At 38.5% G+C, this 23931-nt stretch overlaps 2 protein-coding genes across 3 annotated transcripts in view; both read right to left on the bottom strand.

Moving 5' to 3' along the window:
- The window catches only part of LOC107700254 (latent-transforming growth factor beta-binding protein 3-like), a 45112-nt gene extending 33624 nt beyond the window's left edge, over nucleotides 1–11488 (bottom strand). For both annotated transcript variants that reach the window (XM_016501859.1, XM_016501860.1), the window contains exon 1: nucleotides 10789–11488. In XM_016501859.1, the coding sequence (XP_016357345.1) occupies nucleotides 10789–11029 (241 nt within the window). In that variant the 5' untranslated portion in view covers nucleotides 11030–11488. The remainder of the gene's footprint in view (nucleotides 1–10788) is intronic.
- Nucleotides 11489–19621: 8133 nt separating this feature from the next.
- LOC107700253 (zinc finger protein 699-like) lies at nucleotides 19622–23191 on the bottom strand. The gene is made up of 3 exons (XM_016501858.1): nucleotides 22132–23191; nucleotides 20751–21063; nucleotides 19622–20354 (listed from the first exon to the last, which is right to left on the bottom strand). The coding sequence occupies exons 1-3, from the start codon at nucleotides 22835–22837 to the stop codon at nucleotides 19676–19678; spliced, it is 1698 nt and encodes a 565-aa protein (XP_016357344.1). The 5' UTR covers nucleotides 22838–23191; the 3' UTR covers nucleotides 19622–19675.
- Between the last annotated feature and the right edge of the window lie 740 nt (nucleotides 23192–23931).

The raw sequence follows: 23931 nt of genomic DNA, 5'->3' as shown, positions 1-23931 counted from the left end.
TTTAATATGTCATCGCTTACAGCCAGCCATATGATTAGAGAGCAAACTAAGAGTTTTGCTTTAAATTTCTCATCGAGGTAAAATAAACAAGTATCTCGTCCTCTCCATCTCAATAATAACTCAGATTTAATAATAACTCAGACTATGCTCAGATTTACCAACATACCAAAGTCTGCCATCAAGTCAGAAGTTTTATTAAAAACTCAAAACATTCTTAGCAGATTCTAAATTAATGTAAATGATTCGTACCTAAGTCTCTATTATATTAAAGAGCAATGTCTGAGCAATAAAACGGCAATCTCTATGTATCTCTATGTGACTCTGTGATAGAGGAGCAACACCCGTTGAGCACACTGCAAATTATATATTAAAATGTAAATTACTCCTGTAATGGCAAAGCAAAATCTTCAGCAGCTATTACTTTAGTCTTCAGTGTCACGTGACCCTTTAAAAATCATTCTAATATGCTGATTTAGTTTTTAATAAACACCTCTTTATAAAATCTTTCAGCATTATTTTAAAAAAGTTCAAAAGAACAGCTTTTAACTGAAATAATTGAACACCTTTGATCGATTTAATGTGAATGTTTTTTTTTTTCAACTTTCTGATCCCAAACTTTTGAATGGCAGTGTATGTGAACAAACCAAATCAAAGAAGGCAAACTTTAGCACTCTCCTTCAAAACCTGTTTACACAATATTGTTGTCAGCTCTGTATCTCTGTTCCTCAGTATATAACCTCATTTTTTCTGTTAGTGTTTATCTCATCTTGTGTTCAATAAACGTCTTTAACCAAAAAAAAAACCTTTCACATGCAGAGGTATAAAAAAATGATGTGCTCTGACTTCTCTCTGAAACTACATGCACACACACACACTTCACTCACAGAGAAACACACAGCTTTTAAACAGTTATACTGCAAACCGCTGGCCATAAACAATTTTTTCAAAACAAAGGAAATAACTAGGTATAATTGTTTCAGTTGTTTAGAAGGAAGAAGAGAAAAATTTAAAAAAATTAATGGAGGAATGAGTAAATGACAGATAGTGGAAAAGGAAAAAATGAGACACATATTCACACAAAGAAATGTAAGCTGTTTTCCTTTAAAGGGGTCATATGATGTTGCTAAAAAGAACATTATTTGTTTTAGGTAGGTGTGGCTGACTCTTCACTTTTATAAAGAATATCTCTTTGGATTTGAGACTTTAGTCTTTGCAACTTTATGCACCAAGAGCTTGTAACACTCCAAAGAGAAAGGAAAAATTGAAATCGCATCATATGACCCCTTTAATGCACCAGTGGCAGAGCAGGAACTAGACCCTTAGGTGTATGTGTGAGAGGAAGAAAGACACCCATGAGTGTGTGGTACAGTACCATTGGTACAGTGGTGTAGAAGCAAAGAAATATTCACATTCCTCAGATACCCTGGCGCAAAGGCCAGCAAGCTCAGACACATACACACAGAGCACTGGCTCTCCCTGGCAGAAAGACTCATGACTTAACCACAATCCACTCGTGCTTTTATTAATTATTATTATATACATATTAGACATTAAGTCTCTCTTTTTCTCTATACGAAGGCCTACATACAGTATATACATATACAGAGAAAGTAAGAGAGAAAGAAAGAGAGAGAGTAGCTCTTTCATTAATAAAGCACCAGTGCTTTTATCCCCAGCCACCTCCTCACACAGATGAATCACTTTAGCACCAGTCAACACTAGTCATGTATGCTTCAGCTGCAGGATTATTCAGTTCAGATAAGCTTCAACACCTACATGCGAGAGTGGTTAATGACTGACACATTTAAACGGTCAAAATTGATCAAGATTTTTACATCAAAAAACATCATAATTTAGAAGTAATAGTCTTTTTTCTGTCCTGGTTTGACCCCATCATTGGAACGCTATGTTTGAGTAGGTGTGGAGGATTGTAGACTCGGAAGTAAACGCCCACTGCTATGATTGGCTAATAGTTGTGTATGTTTGACAGCCTACATCCTTCACAGATGGACACTGCTGTGATTTAGGTTAAAACTACATAAATACTCATATCAAACGATCTGTAATAACAGACAAAGCAATAGTGACCAAGTAATAAAAACAGTTACTCACACTTATGTGGTGTGACATCTGATCCAATATAGTCGGCACAGCATCGTTATTTAGTTTCAATCGATCTGAAAATCCTGTGTCGATTTGTGCCTTGTTAGTAAATGAATTCACAGTAAAATGAAGTGAAGGGCCAACTTCTTACTGACGCGGTCTGGCACTTAATTAAATATAAAGTTTATTGTTTGGTTTCTGCTTAGACCTGCGTTTGCCACTCTTATCATTTACCTACTATGTGCGCGAATAGGTAGGCGGAGCTAAACAGGCAGCGATGTAGAAGCAGGTGTTGATCTTCTTCGGCGGAGGCGGTGTTTAGTCACACTATTACGTCATAAAGTGGCACATTCCACAGCTTGTCGTTTGGACAGACTGGCTTAAATATAAGCTGTTTTTAGACTAACGAGAAAGTTTTGAGTTCTGAAACTTACAGAATGCTTTGTATAGCACAATGACCTCTTATGTATCAAAAGATTAAGGAAATTTTGATTTCTCAGTTCATGACACCTTTAAACATGACAAAAGAAAGGGGACTGATCAGATGTGGAACAAAAGACCAACCAAGAGTTTCATTTTGCCCAATTTTTACAAATGTAATGTTGCTTATAAAATAAACATTTAAAATATGCAAGAAAAACTGCAAGTGACTCAATGACCAGACACATTGGCCAACAGGTTACTTTGGCACTGGACTGAATAAACACACAAGCAGTAAGCGGTAATCCTAATATGGATGGGCAACAACCACTGACCTACCTTTCAACAAATCAGTAAGGTCATGAGGTTGATCCAAAAATCATCAGTAAAACACTACCTATATCATGCACTGTAAAAAAAAAAACATAATAAAAATACACACACGCACACACTATCAAATGTCTGGGGTCAGTAAGATTTTTTTTTCTCGTGCTCACCAAGTCTGCATTCATTTGAAATAGATAGAAACATTTATAAATGTAACATTATATAAAACGTCTTTCCTGTCATGATTGATAAATTTACTGTGTTCTTACTGCTTTCTTTCAAAAGAAAATCTTACTGACTGAAAGTTGTGCATGGTAGTGTGTAAAAGAGCTACAGGCACGTAAGAATGACAGTTCTACTCTGAACAGAATAAAAAGTACTGAAATTCATTACACTGCCTAATTTAACACATTTCTTCAATTATCATCTAGAAAACATAGCACTTCACGCACCCGCTAACACATCAATACCAACTAACTTATCTGCTAACAAAGTTACTAGCAAAAACAGCAACAAACCCTCCCATTAAAATTGTATGTTAGCAACTATAATTTAGTGTTCTAAACACAAACATACGGAAAATATAAAAGTGGCCATTAGTGTCAAAACAGAAGGTGGGGCAAAAGAATAGTCAACCTAATTCAGTTTCTTGACAAAAGTCTGGGACTGTTTATTTCTGTGGGCAGCAAAATAACAAAAACAACAAGCACACACCCATTATAATGCTGAACCCAAGTTTCCCAAAAATATACTAACTATATATAATCACTATCAGCAGTGTGTTAAACCTGACAGTCATAAAAACATCAGAGACACTTTAAAAAAATGCTCACCGAGAGTCTGGAGAAAAGTCTAGAAAAGAGAAGAGAATATAGAGGCATTTTCGTGAATATAGAGGCATTTTCTTTCAAACATTTTCCTAGACATAAACTGTAGCATTAAAAGCTGTTTGACTTCCAAAAAGCACAAATCAGCTCTCCAAAACAGCAAACGTACTTCAAAGCACCTCTACTTTTGTCAAGAGTCTGACCTGAGCTAAAAATATTTTTCAAAATAACTTTCATCCACAGATCTTACAAAAAAAACAAACACATCAAATAAAACATCAAACCAATGCAGGGCAACCCCTTTCTTTCATCTCAATGTTTACATTTTCCTGCTATGAAACTGCGTCCTGCAAGCTTCTTATACATAGTGGCATGGGGGCCAGAAGGTGTCGTAACCTTGGCAACAGCAGAGGTTCCAGATTCTGAAAGCCAAACAGATGTGAGCGTGGATGGAATGCAGACAGGACAGACAGGAGACTGTGACTGTGATGTCATCATCAGCGCTTGTGTATTTATGGAGAGAGGAAGAGGAAAGGGGACATTTAGAATGGAATATTACGGGAAATTTCATGTGCAGAGAGAAAATAGGCTAGACACTGCAAACACTAACTTTTATATAATATACTAAGAACTATGATGAAATGACCCCTTGAAAATTTCTTTTTTGAGAGTTGTCGAAAATATAAATGCATTTGGAAGCTATTTGTACCTTTTCTTGGAGCGTGCTAGAATTATCAAACGAGTCTTGATGTGGTGCTTTATCTGTCCATGTTTAAATGAAGTTGTAAGGTTTAGTCTGACTGAGAAAATATTGATGTTTTGGTGTCTCTGTTTGCCTGGGCACCAATGAAAGAGAAAACCAGAAATGATGTCCTGGGTCCCCGAATAGAGGGGGTCCCTGCAATGGCAGATTAAATAAAAACAGGGGTCCAAACATAACGGTTGACATCACTGCCTTCTGCTGATCTATGATTAGTCTGTGGAATTAGTCTGTGATATTATTAACCAGTAATATTTAAATGTCTTGGACCTTCCTTAGTCAGGGACCAGGGTAGTGCCATATTTAATTTATGACAGGAATAAAAGCAAGGCTGTGAGGGATAGACGCACAGTTTGTTCAATGGACTGTACTGTTGTTTAACTACATGTCAATTGTTCAGCTAACAAAACATCTTTTTAAACAAACTTTCAAACTTCATAAACCAGTTTTGAAAGTTGTGAGTTTTGAAATTACATGATCTAGTACCTTTACACAATATGTACCATTGTAAAGACTGTGGGCTACCCCTCACAGCCACGTTTTTATCCTGTCTGGATTAAGGGAGATAGTTCACCACAAAAATGAAAATTCTGAAAAACAAAAGAAGATATTTTGAAGAACTTTTTTGTCTATATAATAAAAGTCAATGATGCAAAACAACTCTGGATATTATTAACTTTCACTGCATGGACAAAAAAGACATATCTTACTTTATGTACTTCAGAAGAAAAAAGTCATCCAGGTTTGAGTAAATTATGACAGAAATTTAATTTTTGGCTGAACTATGCCTTTAAATACTAAACATCACAAAAGGACTATGGAGGGGAAGTCTACAATGCTAAAAGTGTCAATGAAGTGTGTAAAAGAATTAAATTAGCCCTATCACTCAAAAACCTTGTCTACCGTTAACCTTCAGATATTTTCGCATGTGAATAACTAGGGTATGCGGCCAATAACAAATACACATACATATACAGACATTCCTCTGCTCTGCTTTAAATAACTGGCCTCATTCTCACAGTGAAAAGCAGTGAGTTTACTCAGAGTAAACCAGAATGCTTGTTTAAGGGCCTGAGTTTCAATATTGCCCTTTAAAAAAAACCACAGCTGCCACCTCTCCCTCAAACACAGACACTCACTTATACTCGGTTTTCTCTTATCACTTTCCAACACAACCTCTAATTGGGGTTTCAAAGTCTTAGACTGGCAAGACCAATTATGCCAATTGCATCTCACTCTGCTCTTCAATCTTCTGCATAAGAAATGCATGGGAAACTTTGCAAGGAAAAATGGGAAATACGATCCACAAAAAAGCAAAAGTTAGATAAAAAGGACGGCGAGGGGGAAAGGACTGAGAAACCAGAGGTTGATGACACAGAAACTAATAACTACTGCACTTCATACAACAAATGGTAGATGACCACTGACTCACACGCTCACAAACACACAAGGTTTGGCATGCTTCTGGAATGTTCGACTGGATTTCTGACACATTTTCCACTCTCAAACTGCTCCTTTGTGGCTTGCTGCATGGATTTTCCATGCATAGGAGCAAAATAAGAGCAGGGGAGGAATAAAGCCTGATTAGCCCCAAAGACTTCATGTATCTACCCAGTCAAAACGTGAGATCATGCGATGATCACAGTGACATCACACGATCCTCATACTGTGATCCTCACGGTGTGAGTAATAGGTGAAATCATTGTGAGTTCACACGATCCTCATACTGTGATCCTCACGGTGTGAGTAATAGGTGAAATCATTGTGAGTTCACACGATCCTCATACTGTGATCCTCACGGTGTGAGTAATAGGTGAAATCATTGTGAGTTCACACGATCCTCATACTGTGATCCTCACGGTGTGAGTAATAGGTGAAATCATTGTGAGTTCACACGATCCTCATACTGCGATCCTCACGGTGTGAGTAGTATATGAAATAATTGTGAGTTCAAACAATCCTCGTACTCTGATCCTCACGGTGTGAGTAGTATATGAAATCATCGTGTGAGCTCATGGTGACATCATTGTGAGATCAAATTGTTGACTGGGTAGTTATGTAATAAATCTGGCTCTTACTATTGTGTGCACTCTAATCACAGCATACACTGAGCACTGCACTCCACAGTAGTTAAATAAAGAGGGATCACAGACTGTGCTGTAAGTAGAACAGCATTAAATAAAGAAATGAACAGAAGTCACCAAAATACAAGAAAATATGTGATGCCTACATGTGAAAGAGAGGCAGTGTGTGTGTGTGAATGAAGACTGAAATAGGCATTGGGTAGTGCTTCTGTGGCATGCTGGCATCGTTCTGGGCACTCTGTGGCACTCTGCAGAAGTGGAGGATGGTTTGGGGTTTACACACCTCTTGCCACAAAACCCAGATCCTGGCATTGACAGACAGACAGAGGAACATAAAAAGAGAAAAGGAGGCTCCTGTCTCAGTACTTAAAGGGGTCATATGATGTTGCTAAAAAGAACATTATTTTGTGCATTTGGTGTAATGAAATGTGTTTATGCGGTTTAAGGTTAAAAAAACACATTATTTTCCACATACTGTACATTATTGTTTCTCCTCTATGCCGTAGTTTCGCTTTCACAATGAAACACACAGCGTCACACACGGCAGGCTTGAGTGAGCGGAGGCCAGCGGGCTTGAGAACGGCGCGGCGGGCTTGCAGCAACCACATGTGACGACCCCGGGCTGGACTCCACTTCGTCCACGGTGAAAGTCAATCCGGCGATCCACAGCGCGAAGTTGATGTATTTCCTCAGCGACCAGCACGGATCAGCTCTAGGCATGACGAAGCGGATATCGTCCTCTTTTGGAAGGCCAAACAAAGTAGTTTCGCTTTCACAACGAAACACACAGCGTCTCCTCGACATGGCGGCGGTGGCAACAACAATACTACAGCAAGAATAAAAGTTACGCCTTTCTTTGCGTGAACATTTGGGCGGCGTTATGCAAATCTTCACACATCGTGACATAGACATGTGGGGGCATCTTAGAATGAGGCGTTTTAGGAGGGCGTGGACAAGTCTTAACTTTTATAAAGAATATCTCTTTGGATTTGAGACTTTAGTCTTTGCAAATGTAGGGATCTTATCTATGCACGAACAGCTTCTAACACTCCAAAGAGAAAGGAAAATTTGAAATTGCATCATATGATCCCTTTAACAAACTGCTAATGAAACTGCCAGTAAATAAGCAAATATTAAACAAATAGTTTACCCAAAAATTACAAGTTGCTGAAAATTTACCCAGCCTCAGGCCATTCGAGATGTAGATGAGTTTGTTTGAAGAAAGTAAATTTCCTCTTCAGTAAATGGGTACCGTCAGAATGAGAATTCAAACAGCTAATAAAAACATCACAATAATCCACCACACAACTTCCAGTCCATCAATTAACATCTTATGAAGTGAAAAGCTGTGTATTTGTGTGAGTTGTGTGGATCACTTGTTGATTATTGTGATGTTTTCATCAGCTGTTTGAACTCTCATTCTGATGGCACCCATTCACTGCAGATGATCCATTGGTGAGCAAATGATGTTTTGCTAAATTTCTCGAAATCTGTTCAGATGAAGAAACAAACTCATCTACATCTTGAATGACCTGAGGGAGTACATTTTCAGCAAATTCTCATTTTTGGGTGACTATTACTTTAACAAAAAGAAAAGGTAGACTCTGCATATCAAATAAGATGAGTTGACATGTGAGTATGTCTTTAGGTGCCTGATCCTCCAGACACAGACAGTGTGAGCATTCCATGACTGAAACCACAAGGACTAAGTCAGAGAAAAATGTAATATGTATCATCTGGACAGCTGAGTCAGGCTTTAAGCAAAATGTAAAAAATCTAATGACAAATTTTCTTCCTGGCATTAAAATAAAGGTTTATTTATTTTATGATGATGATTATACAGCTTTAACACAGTTTGAGTGTAGCTGCAGTGCTTATTTCCACTGAACACCATGAACTCTGGACTCTGGACAAGTCTAAGCTAGCAACTGAAAGACCTTGCGAGAAGAGTATTATTCCCTAACATACTTACTAGAACCAAAGGTTTCAGAAAAAATCAAGTCTGGTGAAATTAAATAAATAACAAAAACTTCAACCAGTCTGTTGAGTAGCATTATCAAATAGCATGTGGGTGCTTCTTGTCTGTTCTCATAATCCTGTAGACAGACAAATTCTCAGATTGTCATGCAAACAAAAGGACTTGTTTGAAAGAATAACAGTTTGAGAATGTGTTGAGAAATTCATCAAAAAGTGTCTGTGAGAGTTAGGTTTAGGGTTAGAGGATGTGATTCATTATTTACTTATTTACTTACTTGTCCAAATGGCTTTCAGTTAACTTTGTCAAATCAAATCACAGCTTTGTTTCTAATAAAGATGTTTTTTTTTTTTTATATTGTAAATGGATATGATTCATTAATCGATTTGGACTTTTTATGATGATACCAATATACACTACCATTAAAAAGTTTTGGCTCAGTAATATATATATAGAGAGAGAGAGAGAGAGAGAGAGCGAGAAAGAAAGAAAGAAAAACTTTTATTCAGTACAGACATATTAATTGACCATTGATCAAACACTTTGAGTGTGCAAGTTCTGTTCTTCTGAAATTTCTACTCATTAAATTGTATTAATACTGTCACAATATTACTATTTTTACTATTTATTTTTACTATACTATTTTTTACTATATATTTACTATTTATTTTTTATCAAATAAATGCAGCCTTGGTGAACATAAAAGACTTAAAAATTAAAAAATCGTACCGACCCAAACTTTTAAGCAGTAGTGTATGGTATTCTTTATGTTTAAGTGTCTATTAACCAATATTACAACTTAACTACAATAAAAATGTATGCATTAAAGATTATTTACTATTAAATATTACTCTTATTGTTGTTGTTATTAATGCCATTATATATTTATGCAAAGTTAAAAAAAAAAATTCAGCTATGTTTTGAGTTCTTGTTTTGGGACTTCTAAGCTAAAACAATTTAAAAATTATTCAAACAATTAACATTAAGTTACCTGTGTCTAATTATAAAGCTGTGCTTGTTTTAGCTTCTAACAAGTCAGAGAATATGGGTCAGATATGATGTTTGTTATTCAGAAAGTAAGTCTCCTACCCCACATCCTTACACACTCACACACACCACGAACCACAGATGCTCTTGGTCAGAGTCTTAGAGCTTGATGTGTGTGGACTTCTTCAGACTTCCATAAATGTAGCTTTCACTCAGCAGTGACTCAGCTTCCTCCTTTATTTTTACCACATTTATTTATTTTTGGACTCGACACATTCAAAAGCACACGGGCATCCAGCAGACAAAATTAGAGAGAGCAAGAGGGAGAGAAAGAAAGACAACACACCAAATGAACCTGCTGAGAAGCAGAACTAAAATAAATAACCATCACTTTTATCACAATACTGATGAAAAACCCAGACAAACATGTTGAGCTAAACATACCCACACACACTTACAGATATACTCTCTAAACATATCAGCTCCTGGCATTCTGTACTTGAAATAACAAACTGGTACACCAGTCCTTACAGAGGGGGGTTTCTCTTACTAACATACACACACAAACTATTTTAGTAGTCTGTCGACTGCGAGTGTTTGTTTATGTGGACAAAGAGAATGTGAATGTACAGTATGTGTGTGTTTAAGAGAAGAGAATATGTGTGTGAGCAGTGCAGATCTTGCTGCATAGACTTTATGGCACCATGCCTTACCACATCCAATCTGATACAGCTCAGAGCGAGAGCTACCCTGCCAACCAGACAATATGCAGAAACCATTACCAAGAGCTAGAGAGAAATAGATGGAGAAAATTGAGGCAGTTATTACTGCATTTCCACTCACAGACTCACGTGCCACATATTCAACCATAAAGTTTGTATATTAAAGGGACAGTTCACTCAAAAAAAAAAAGTCATAATTGATTCACACTTTCACATCTGCATGACTTACTTTCTTAGGTGAAACATAAAAATAAACGTTAGGCAGAATGACAGGCCCAGTCACCATTCACTTTAATTGTATGAAAAAAAGATGCAATGAAAGTGAATGGAGACTGACGGTATCAGTCACTAATATTTTACTTCAGAAAAAAAGTCATACAGGTATGGACCAACATGAGGGTAAGTAAATAAATAACTCAAGTCATTCAAGTCATTCAAGGTGAAATGTTTATTAAACTATACCTTTAAGGTCCTTCTTCATCCAAGTGTGGCAAAAACATTAACAATAGAGTTCGTGAGCAGTCCTGTCATCAGACCAAACCGAATAATAATAATCATTCTAAACTTGTTTGAATTGACTTACCGACTCTGAAGCCCGGCCCGGTCAGTGTGTCCGCCGACTGTCCGTTTTCACCGATGAGGGTCGTGTTGTTGCCCTGCTCGCAGGTGTCCTGACACTGTCCCTTCAGACACGTCCGTTTGCAGATGAGTGGCGCGATAACCACTTTGAAGCGCTCGCGAGTGGACGCGCGCTCTCCGCACAGAGCCAGCCGCTGGAGCGCGAGCCAGATGAGGAGCAGATGGGAGAAAATCAGCGAGGGCATGCTGGCATCCCTCAATGCCAACACAGGGCATTCACGCTACCACCCACAATATATGTCCGAAAAGCCTGAGCGGATCAGGCGGTCCCTCCGCGCACGACCGCAGAAGACGTTTTGCTGGAGCCCCGTTTGGAAAAAGTACGCAAGCACGCGCTCTCTTCCCAGGCAGCGCTGGCTATGAAATTCCTCGCGCAGAAAGTTTCCCCGATGCCTTCCTGTCCCGTTTCGAGTGAGAAACTTGAAAAATTACGTCCGGTTCGGTGGATAAAGTATACAGATTATCCGCATCGAGGTCGTTTGCGACATTTGTAAAAGGCGCTTTAAAATTCTTACATGTTTTAGAAGGCAACCTGGCAGTGGAATAAGGTGAAAAACTCCTCATTCCTTAAAGCAGTTCTCCTTACTTTCAGTCGCTGCGTGGATGGCGTGTGTGCGTATCGCAGTTTGGGAAAGTTTAGGAGGAGGAGAGGCAAAGCGAGAGCCAATCCACGGGCAGCCGAGCTGGCGCAAGGCCAGAGCAGTACAGGAGCGGGACTCACAGAGGTTTTGATGTCGGTGCTTTTCCTCGTCACCTTCTTTTCCCCTTATTTCGAACTCAGCAAGCGCCCGATGACGCTGCTGCGCGCGATTTTCCGCTGCTGTCACGGTCAGTAAACACAAATATGACAGTGGAAATGCCAGCTGCAGTGTCCTGGGCCATAACTTTTGCATGCACAACACTAATGAATTTGTAGTGTTTAGGCTACTACTTAAGCGGATCAAGAGGGCAATTTACCAAGTGATTTAAAAATCTCTTTAAAAACTCTTTTAACACCTCTGCTGAAAAGGCCTATGCTGGTTCACTGGTCTTCCAGCTTGGTTTTAGAGAGATGTTGGACACTTCTTGTCAGCTTGGACAGGCTGGGAGACAAGCAAAATGGCTTCAACCCAAGACCCTAGGTAACGTGTCTTGGTCTTGACTAGAACAGTGAAGGAAATTCTAGGTCTAATTCTAGCTAGAAAGTGATCCTTTTAAACCGTTTAAATAATAATTTAAAATATGCATAGGCCTACATTCACATTTATTGGTATGCATATGTCACTTTTCAATTCAAAACAGCCATATTTGAGAAAAAGTCGAATACTTGGCATCACTGGATATTACTGTCAGTCGTTTCTAACATTTCTATCGAAAGCAGCTGTTAAATATGAAATGTTTCGCTACTTGCATCATACCTCGCTCTCTTTCAACATCAAAACTGACGCTTATATACAGATATAAGAACACACAGAATTCGTGCTCTGCTTCTGGAAACCCCACCTACTTTGATTTGATTGGCCATCTCAATCATTTTACATTGAAGACCTCAGAGGAACACCAGCCTTCAAATGTAAGGTTTTTTGACATCCATAAATGTGTTGCTATGCATGGGGCTTTAAGTGGGTGTGTCCGGGGCAGAGGTCAGAGGGTTAAGATAAAAGATGTCAACACTGCTTAAGAATGACTGTGTTTGCATCTGTCTGTGAAGAATCAACAAAACTTGGTGTCAGAAGTGGTTCTCTTGTATGGACTGACCAAAAAGTAAGTCCAAAGGAGGTGAGAGAAGGGATTATTAAACCCAAGCATGCAAGAGAGAAAGTAGCGAAATTGGAGAGAAATTAAAAGCAGCAAGCTACAAGCGACCAAACAGCGAATGCAAAAAGAAAATTCTTGAATTTGCTACTGGAAAACTGAGGTCCATTGTCTGTAAAGAATAAACAAAACAATAACAACAAACAGAGCACTGCACAATGGAGTGCAGCAGAGCAGTGCAAATTTCAAATATTGGTGGTGGTAATTAATTTGTAATTAATGGGGTCAATGTCTATGGTGGTTACAGTTATGCTTCAACCAACAAACCATTCTCTCTTTTTTCAGCAGGGATAATAGTGTCTTGGTATTCCATTAAGTATTTTTGCATATGTATACAATTAAGTATTAACTGGTATTTTTTAATCATGTACAGGCCCTTAGAAAAAAAATACTACAATTGTTTGTATTATTTCTACAGCAACATTGTGAAAATACAATTGGTGTTTTTTGTTGTTGTTGTTGTTGTTTGGGTGGTATTTGCCACCAGTGGCTTTAAAAAAGAGATTCCTAACAACATTTTATTATTATGACATTTTATTAATAATTATGCGGCAAAAATATTACTACCATGGTATTTTTCATAAAGGAGGGAAAATAAAGCAGTGTTTTTAAATAGTTGTAAATAAAACAAAGATCATTAGAGCATGTTTTACAAGAAAATGCTATTTCAGTTTCTCTACTTAAAAATTTCACATTTGATTCAATGTGTTATTTTTTTAGTTATTTGTGAAATTTAGGCTACTAGCAATTTCTGAGTGAAAATTGTTTCAAGGTAAATTCTCCACAAGTTGTTTTTCAGTGTGTTCTTGTTACCAGACGAGGAGAAAACTTAAAACTAAAGATATGATTGTTTTGAAATTTGACCCCCATAAAAGAAAACCCAAGAGAATGTGATTTTATAGAGGATGTGTATAAACAAGAAGGGAGAAAAGGCAAATTCAAGACAGTTAAATCAGCCAGTGGGCAAGAAAAAATTGTGAGAGTAGGATGCTGGAGAGGCAATGTTAGAGAAAGTGAGTTGAGTCACTTCCTTTAAGAAAAGTGAGAATGTTTGCTTTCAGTCACTGAGGAAATGACTGCATGAGAGCTCCTCTCTCTCTCACACACTCACACACACTGAGTTCACAGGCAGATATTACATTTTTGGCTACACATAGGCATCAAGGCATGCAGCTCTAAAACCCACAATGGACATGCGCAGTTGCTCAAACTCACATAGGAATTTTATGCTAAAATACACATGCACACAGAAAGCAAAACATGTAGAAAAAGCAAGCTGTTGCACTGCATGTCAGCATCCATTTTTTTTAAACACACAGATATAATGCATTTGAAAAGAAACTTTCATTATAAAGTCATTATAAAGTTTAATTATAAAGGGTTTCACAACATAGAAAGAGTTCCCCAAAAAAAAACCCAACTCTTCTGAACAGTTCTTTAAAAAAAAGAACCATGTGAAGAACATTTTGAGAATCTGAAGAAGCCTTTTCCACTACAAAGAACATTTTGTGAAACGGAAAGGTTCTTCATGGAACCATAGATGGCAACGGAGAAACTTTATTTTTAAGAGCTCTTGCAGCAAGACAACGTCACATGACTAGTTCTGTCAATGAAAAACAATGCACGTCAGAATAATCACTATAACAGTCTGATGACACAGAGCAGCAGGATGCGCATTCAGCCCAACAAAGCTTACCCTCAATGTGACATTAAAACCTGCTTACTGCAGCATAGAGAGCAAGGACTGTGGTCTGGAGGCAGGGTGTGGGCTCAAAGAGCAGAGTGGTCCTGACTTACGTCACAGAGACTATAATCACGCCTGAGTGGATACATGAGTCACTTCAGAATCCAGGGAGGAGAGTTCTGCATGGCCAAACATCAACTAAATGTGGGACAGACTTTGGCTGACCGATGTCTCATCGTCTGGGGCAAAACACAGTGGCATTTTTACAATGGAAATCTTTGGGGGTTGAAGAGATTGATGGGAAATGGTAGAAAAACAAGACTGACAACAGATACTTAAAGCAGATAACGTGGAAGTTACAATTCTAGACATTTTTATACTTACGTGACAAATTGCACTGGCAGGTGTTACACATGCCGTAGAATTACAAAATTTTAGAGGCAGCAAGATTTTTTCCCCCTCAAAATAAAACACTTTTCATCAGCAAGGACACACTAAACTCATTGTCATGTTAATTTATACCTTAAAGGGTTAGTTCATCCAAAAACGAAAAGTAGCCCATAAATTACTCACCCTCAAGTCTGCCATTTTGTTCACCCCCCGGAGCCATGTGAGACACTTTTTTTTTATGGATGGGCGCTTTTTATTTCACTTCTTTTGGACTGATGCATGCAACACCTGCTGAGTGGCATTAAACAGCTTGAAAGATCAAAGACAATTTTTAATATAAGTCCGACTGGATTCGTCTGAAAGAAGAGTCATATACACCTAGGTTTACTTGAGAGTGAGTAATTTATGGGCTAATTTCATTTTTGGGTGAACTAACCCTTTAAGTTAAATTCCAACAACAAAGATATAGCTAATCCAAACATTCGAGACAGAGTGCTACACACAAACAATACCGGACAAATGAAAGGTAAGCAAAGAGGAACTTATGCAGCCTTCACGTGAAATCGGAAATTTCCTATTTCCCACTTATAAAGCATGATTACGAGCTTGTAGCATTCAAATGCTTTGTTGTCGGAAAGAATAAAATGTAGCATCCCATTGGTTTACAATCACAAACATTCACAGCGCTAGATATTCAGCTTAATGACGATTCTGGAATTTTGGTCAAATACATGCTTATTTCACTGTTTATAAAACATAAAATGATTGTTCATATATAGCTTATAAATACACCACTTTAGCAATCACAAGACAAAGTGATGTAGTTGTTGTGGAAAAAACTAATAAAGAATAGCATTGACAGCAGCAGTGGTTGTCCCCTCCACCATGTTTAATGTTTATGGCCTGCCCCACTCAGAAACTCTGGTATCAAAATTATCTCCGAGTTTCCCAGTAGTAATAAATATGACTTCAGAGGTGTTCACGTCTAATTTCTGATTAGGAAACTCATATTTATGACAATTCTGACAGCATGTGAAGGCAGCATATGTGCATAACAAACACAGTGGTACACATAATATACACAGTGATAACAAACTAAAGGGAGAACAGGTGATTAATGAGTGTTTATGGTAACGGATAGCTGGCGGCAAAAATAGAACAAAGGAAACAGGAAAATGAAGAGAAAAAGTCCATGACAATTCATCTAAAATGACAATATGACATACATTTATAATGTTACAAAGAAATATATTTCAGTTCTTTTGAACTTTCCATTTATCGAGGTTTCCTGAAAAAAAAAAAAAACTTTTTCTACAAAAATATTAACCAGCAAATCTGTTGACTGATAATAAAAAGAAATGTTTTTTTTTTTTAAAGCACCAAATCAGTATGTTAGAATGATTTCTAAAGGATCATGTGATACTGAAGACTGGAGTAATGGCTGCCAAAAATTCACCTTTGACATCACGGGAATAAATTACATTTTAAATTATTTTAAAACAGAACATATATTAAATATAGAAATAGTTATTTTACATTGTTATAATATCTCACAATATTACTGCTTTTACTGAATGGTACAGCAAAATCCAAATGACTTGATGACTACAAAGAATCTAAACATTGTTAACTTCCATTATTGATCCTTAAAGGAAAAAAATATGCCTTACAAATGCACTAATGATAACAGATGTTATTCTCTTGAAAATTATAGATATTTAAATTTTTCCATTCCAACATAGATTTGTTCAAATTCAAAATACAAGTAGTTACTCTGTTGTTGTACCCTGTGAGTCAGACTGTCTCACCCCAGCATAACCAGAGTCAACACAGAAAAGAAAGACGATTCATAAAACTGTAAACAAAGACTATATATATGAATACAGTCAGAGGAAAATATGTCTACAGTAATTTCATCCCAGTCATGAACTCCGTCACACTATAACACTGTCCTGTTTATTTGACCAAGTTCATGAGCTCTGTTCACATGCATACATTATACACTCACCATTTTATTAGGTAGGCCTACACCTGTTCAACCGGACATTAATAAAAAAATCTATCTAGCCAATCACATGGCAGCAACTTAATGCATTTAAGGATTTAGACATGGTCAAGACAATCTGCCCAAGTTCAAACCGAGCATCAGAATGAGGAAGAAAGGTGATTTAAGTGACTTTGAAGTTTGAATGTGGCATGGTTGTTGGTGGCAGATGGGCTGATCTGAGTATTTCAGAAACTCCTGATCTGTTGGGATTTTCATGCACAACCATCTCTAGGGTTTACAGAGAATGGCCCGAAAAAAAAAGAAATTATTTAGAAAGTGGCAGTCTTGTTAATGCCAGAGGTCAAAGAAGAATGACCAGACTGTCAGCTGATACAAAGGCAACAGTAACTCAAATTGCCACTTGTTACAATCGAGGTATGCAGGAGAGCATCTCTGAACACAAAACACATGAGATAGGCTATAGCAGCAGAAGACCACACCGGGTGCCACTCCTGTTAGATAAGAACAGGAAACTAAGGCTAAAGTTTGGCTCACAGGCTCACCAAAGATTGGAAAAAGTTTGCCTTGTCTGATGAGTCTCAATTTCTGCTACGACATTCAGATGGTAGGGTCAGAATTTGGCAAAAACAGCATAAAGGCATGGATCCATCATGCCTTTTACCAACAGTTCAGGCTGGTGGCATAATGGTGTGGCGTATATTTTCTTGGCCCCCTTAGTCATCGCCCATATCAGTTTTGAATTAAAAAAAAAAAAAAGAGGAAAAACCTGTCCCCTTAAAAAAATTTTGGGATAGTTCACCAAAAAAATGGAAATTATTGTCATCATTACTCACCCTCAAGTTGTTCGAGTTTCTTTCTTCTGCTGAACACAAACGAATGTTGGTAATTGATTATTTGAAAAGTTTTAATTTTAAATGATTATAATACTGTTGGTACATCATTCCGAATACGAGTGAACTTGATTGTTATAGATATTAAGAAGATGATGACTGTGCCCTTCTTAATTAAAGAGTATAATCACAGAAAACACATAGTAAAGGATATGCAAGTAGAGATGTTATAGCAAAAGAAATCTCAGCAGATTTCAATGTTTTCTTATGAAAATCGACCTGTATTGATATCTTACAATGAAGTATAATTCTGGAGAATGAAAGATTACATTGATCATACCATATATTGAAACTAAACATTACAAACAACTATTTAGAATCTTCCCCTCCATTTGGCTTAAGTGTTGCTGTCCCTTAACTTGTATTACAGCATTACACTTATAAGGTTGCAGACCAGCCCAAAATACTGGTTTAATGCTAGCAACAAAAAAAAATGGATCTTTACATGGTATCAAAAATTCTGTTCTGCATATTTACTAAAGATTAGGTCTTTTTACACTGAAGATTTGTTGGAGTGTTAACTACAATCATTTTGTTGAACATATTGTTGAATCAACTACAGATGGACCACAACCTTCAAACATCTGCAACAACATCTCTAACATCGCATGTGGGCACAGAAACATACAGAATATTGTAACAAAGTTTAACAGTTTAAATAGTTTCGAGTTATTAAAACACTTGTCATGGATCTATCTAAGCTCCAGTTTCTAGCTTGAAATTTTTTAAGACTAACCTATTTCAAATCAATGTACAGAATATACAAGTCAAATGTACAAAATGACATTTCATGAGATATATATAAAAAAAAAGAGAGAAAAGAAAAAAGATGTATTCATAAAACCACAGTTTGACACCATGGCCACAACAGAAACTGTGTCTCCATCTTTGGAGGAGAACCAACCATAAAAGCAACTTGGCAGTAACAGCCTTTTCCTCATATATCCAGTAGAGGGCAGCACTTTTAAAGTTTACTTGATTTCTGTGCTGGCTCATTATACCTTAACCTAATGGAGAAGCTTTCACTCTTCAGAACAATCTGCATATTAATACATAGCTAAGTTGGATATGTAAATACATTTTTACAGATGAGTCAGCTGAATTAACCCTGGTAGTCACAATTCTGATTCTTTGGATCAGCAAGCACCCTGTGAGATACTCTTCACATTTAACACAACACCCTCAAACACTCTTAAATCTAATGATGCACTCAACAAACACCCAGAGTAAACTGAATGAATATTCTGCAGCTTGCAAACACCCACTGATAAAAAGGTGAAGAACCCAATTTAAAACAATACTCTACAACTATTGATGCACATCTGTGTGTGAGCCTGTGCAATAAAACCAGTAAAGGCTTTAATGTGTTCATCGTAGCTCTTTCTCTAAGAGTGGGCACATTGAAATTATCACACCAATAACAACACTCATAACGTGTGAGTAACAGATATGATACCCTGTTAGTCCCGCTGGAGCGTCAACAGCTCCTACACTAAAATACAGTACACACAGGAAAAAAAGGTTGCAAGTCTACATGTCCCTGTCTATATGATGTGACATCTGCGATGTCATGAGATATAATATGTACTTGAAGTGGATATTTGCGTCATCATGATAAATTTACATAACCATATTGTTAAATAACAAGCTTGTTGTTATAGGTTTTAAAGTCAGTCTCTACAAGAAAGTGTTGCCACAGACATTGTCCAGGACAAGATGTAACCTCTGTTGTATAGTCATCGCCACATTTCGGTTTTCAATAAAAAAACAACAACAACTGTCCCTTAAAAAATGTTGGGATAGTTCACCCAAAAATGAAAATTCTTGTAATCACTATTCACCCTCAAGTTGTTCCATAGCTGTATGAGTTTCCTCCTTCTGCTGAACACAAAAGAACATTGGTAACCAAACCCATACTATGGAAGCCAGTGGGTGTTTGAGTTTGAGGGTAAGTAAATGATAACAGAATTTTCATTTTTAGGTGAACTATCCCTTTGAGTCAGAATTTTTTTTTTTCACAATAAGACCAAGATGTTTATTGTTTTCTTTATCTGTAACTCTGTGACTAAACACGGTCCACCACAGGCTCTCCTTCATTCCCTTCCTCTTCCCCCCACATCCCGAACCTCATATCCTCATCATCTATGGATCCTCCCTCTCCCAAACCAGCCATTCCCATTGCTTCATCCGCTCCAGGCTCACCCTGATGGGCACGGAGGTGTTTCCTCAGACTAGCTGGATCTTTAAAGCCTCTGTGGCAAAGTGGGCAGCAACACGGCCGCTCTCCTGTGTGTATGCGCTGGTGATGTTTCAGATGCTGCAGGCGGCTGAGCCTTTTCCCGCAGACGCTGCATACATATGGTTTTTCACCGGTGTGTGTGCGGCGGTGCTTCCGCAGGCCATCGAGATGACGAAACTGCGTTCCGCAATCGGAGCAGGAATACGGTTTCTCACCCGTGTGGATGCGGAGGTGAGTCTTAAGAGCCCCGGACTCGCGGAAACGGCGGCCACAGACCGTGCACGGATACGGTTTCTCTCCAGTGTGGATCCTCAGGTGCTTTTTCAAGCTAGAGATCAGACGGAAAGTCTTGCCGCACTCCAGACACAAGTGAGGACGTTCCCCAGGTGCCTCTCCCATCAGCTCAGAGATGGAGCGTCGAATGGGCTCTTTTGGCGATGAGCTGCCCACCCCTGGGCTCCTGCTTGTGGTCATACCCAAACCAGGAGCATCCCTCTGGGCAGACCTAAGTCCGGAGGTTCCTTGTGATGGTGAACTACTGGAGGAGGGTCCATCGTGAAGCCTGGAGGGGGGCGGTGGTGTAGGCTTGGATTGGTGATGGTGTGAACGAGGGCCGTGGATGCGGAGGTGAGTCTTAAGAGCCCCGGACTCGCGGAAACGGCGGCCACAGACCGTGCACGGATACGGTTTCTCTCCAGTGTGGATCCTCAGGTGCTTTTTCAAGCTAGAGATCAGACGGAAAGTCTTGCCGCACTCCAGACACAAGTGAGGACGTTCCCCAGGTGCCTCTCCCATCAGCTCAGAGATGGAGCGTCGAATGGGCTCTTTTGGCGATGAGCTGCCCACCCCTGGGCTCCTGCTTGTGGTCATACCCAAACCAGGAGCATCCCTCTGGGCAGACCTAAGTCCGGAGGTTCCTTGTGATGGTGAACTACTGGAGGAGGGTCCATCGTGAAGCCTGGAGGGGGGCGGTGGTGTAGGCTTGGATTGGTGATGGTGTGAACGAGGGCCTCCTTCTTCCTCGACCACATGGACATATGCCAGATCACACACACTCTGTGCCGAGTGCTCAGCCTCTGTGGGCGCCTCTCTTCCATGCACACACACCTGTCCAGAGGCAGGAACCTGCTCCTCTTTAACAGAGAAGCTAGTGTGTGAGGGAGGGTTTTGGGGTCTGGCGTGTGTGAGTCTTCTGCTGTCATCCACCATCTCACCTGTGACACATCACACATTTATACACAGGTAGAAAAGGTCTATGACAATTGTCAACTTTGGCATGACAACTTCACAATTTGTAAAACTGTTTTCTCACTGTACTTCATAAGAATATTAGATACCTTGTATATAATGTGATATCTGTAATTTATACAGACAAACTGATTGTAATGCTAAACGCCTGACAGTTAATCTTTATTATAGGCATTTACAGCTGCAAACTACCAGTTATCAAACTGTTAAACAGTCAAACAAAAGCTGTCTTCTCCAAAATGTTCAGTTAAGAATAGCAGATGTTGTGTGCATTAAAGGTAGACATTTTTTCAATATCTTAACAGTAACAACAGCAATAAAATGGATTATCGGTTCTTCAGATTGTCTCAAAACATTTATGAATACCAGTGAAGAGCTGATAACCTTATTACTTTTAACTGTTGTTATTTTAAAATATTCATGCTAAAATATTCAAAATATTCATAGATAGGCTATTATGTAAAAAAACAGAGAAATATCGATATGGTTATCAGACACACAAGCATAAAATAATCAGAATAAGTTGTAAAACATGAATAACTGTCACTCTCTAAACTAGAGAAACAAGAATACACCAATATTAAACTTTTTCAGGTTATGATTGATAATCAATAAATAGATGATATTAAAAGTACTATAGTATTATAAAAAAACTATTTATAATATTTAATATTACAATATAAAATCAAATAATTTGAAATGCTACAATTTAGGCAGTGAAATACAGAACTGAAAAAATTTCATTTTGAGATTTATTGTTAATATTAAATTTATAGTTTATAGAATTATAGATTATTAATATTAGTTATATAAAATGTAAAGAGAGAGAAAGATGTGAATGCACATTTAAATATCAACAGATAATTAAATGTAAAAACCTACTAGATCGGCATATAACCGATATGGGACCGATATATGCATCTCATCTCTATTCTAAACCACTCAGTGTTGTTGCCACACTGTCTAATGCCTGAATGCTTCTGTGTTAGCACATCAACAATTCATATTACATGTAATACACTGTGTTGTCTTACCAGGTCGGTTCACATCTGAACAGATATTAGAGGAATGGACGTTTATAGGGTCATAAAAACTGTTCGTCACCGTCCCATCCGCCTGAATGGAGAGGTGGCAGCTCTTGAATTCCTCCCTGGAGTCAAAGCCGTGTATGGCATCACCCAGAGCCCCACTCAACTCGGGTTCAGCTCCAGTAAAGCAGCGTGGATCCGGCTCGGGCGCACTCCGATGCGTCAAGCGGCTCGAGTTTACGGGTCCAGCCGTGGCGTAGACGTGAGGACCCGGCATGGGCGGGTTCCCAAAGGGACCCTGAAGCTGGTCGATTAATTTCTGTGCGCTACACAGACACTCCTGTAACGTCTTGAGCTCTCTCTCAGAGACTTCGAGTCGAACCTTCAGCTTCTCGTTCTCTTGCTCCTTGGTCAGCAGCTCCCGCTGGGTTTCGGACAGCACCGCCACGATCTCGCCCAGAAGGGTGTCCACCGCCGCGGACAGAGTGGACCGGATGGTCGGTCCGAGGCGCGTTCTGAGTGTGGAGATGGACAGGTTTTTGTCCCGGACTGTGTTTTGCATGCACTCATCCTTCTCTCCCTTATGGGATGAGTTGATTATAGTTAGTTTACGGTGAGAAGCACTCGCTGATGAGCTGTTTGTTGCTGTTGGTACTGACACTGGGTTGATTCTGCCCGCCCCGTTTTCACCGTTGTTGCGCTTCGAGTTCATAGTGAATTCTTCTGCTGTGCGTACAAACGAAGAGGAAACCTATATTATTAGTTATTGCTGTGATATATTATATAAAAGGAAACGGTCATCTTCTGGAGTCTCGCTGCGACAGCATTTCCTAATCACTGAGAAATGAAAAACTAGAGTCGAGCCATATGAGCTAACGTTACTATAGCATTGCCATTAGCAAACTAGCCCACACTTTCCTCTTGCAAATGGAGCTTTTCACTGACTTGGTTTTGGTGAAAGCTCGATAAATAACCACCCTGAATGCTCACGACGATACTATTGTTAACCTGCATTAATGTAGTAATTCGCTTTTTCGCTACGAGCCAGAGCCAGAGCCAGAGCCAGAGCCAGAGCCTGCATTCCTCAGTACGAACGCTGGGGTCAATCCTGACTTTTGATTGGTCAAAGATGTGGTCGCTGTTTAATGACATACTCTCGCGTAAACAAACGCGCATATAAATGACGATTTTCAGAACGAAAAGCGGATTAACGTTCATTACTAGTGTTTAGTTATTGGTCATGTCGTACACAAAATTCTAGTTTACACATCAAACATTAGCTGATGCAAAATAATGTATTTAACAACTGATTAAATATCAACTGTAATAAACCATTAAAATGAAATATGAAAGTCAAGCTTGCCAAGATTAACTTTGTTGTTGGTTTAACGTGAAATTTAAATTAGCTATAAAACCTTTAAGTTTAAAGTTTTTTTATGTCTTACAGACAAAAATACTAGATAGACAAAAGACCTTGACCAGTGGTTCTCCACCCCCCTTTAGGTGGCCTCAGCAAACTTCCAGGGGGCCCTAATAAATCTGAAAATAAATTGAGTTATATTAACATAATCTTAATTAAAATGTAAATTAAAAATATATATATATGTACAACATTAAAATAACATATTATGGGGTTTATTTTTATTACAACAGAAGTACTAGAGAATATCAGCTTAGATAGAAGAGTTTTCGAATATTGTCTTGGACAAAAGGAGCACCTTGGAGTCAAAAGGTTGAAAACCACTGTTCTGCACCACCATCTTTTTTTTTTAGATATTATCATTAATGCTCTCTAGTGAATGGCAA

Source organism: Sinocyclocheilus anshuiensis, unplaced genomic scaffold, assembly GCF_001515605.1.
Source record: "Sinocyclocheilus anshuiensis isolate Anshui unplaced genomic scaffold, SAMN03320099.WGS_v1.1 scaffold1236, whole genome shotgun sequence".
NCBI classification, from domain to species: Eukaryota; Metazoa; Chordata; class Actinopteri; order Cypriniformes; family Cyprinidae; genus Sinocyclocheilus; species Sinocyclocheilus anshuiensis.
The sequence above is the reverse complement of the archived record's forward strand: the minus strand, read 5'-3'. Positions and strand labels throughout refer to the sequence as shown.

Bases quoted from the DNA above. Each gene is read 5' to 3' on its own strand.
- LOC107700253 (XM_016501858.1), bottom strand. From the start codon at position 22,837: ATGAACTCGAAGCGCAACAACGGTGAAAACGGGGCGGGCAGAATCAAC. The intron at 21,064-22,131 runs GTAAGACAACAC...GATGTGTCACAG, and splicing joins TTCAGATGTGAACCGACCTG to GTGAGATGGTGGATGACAGC. The intron at 20,355-20,750 runs GTCTGCCCAGAG...CTCCGGACTTAG, and splicing joins CAAGGAACCTCCGGACTTAG to GTCTGCCCAGAGGGATGCTC.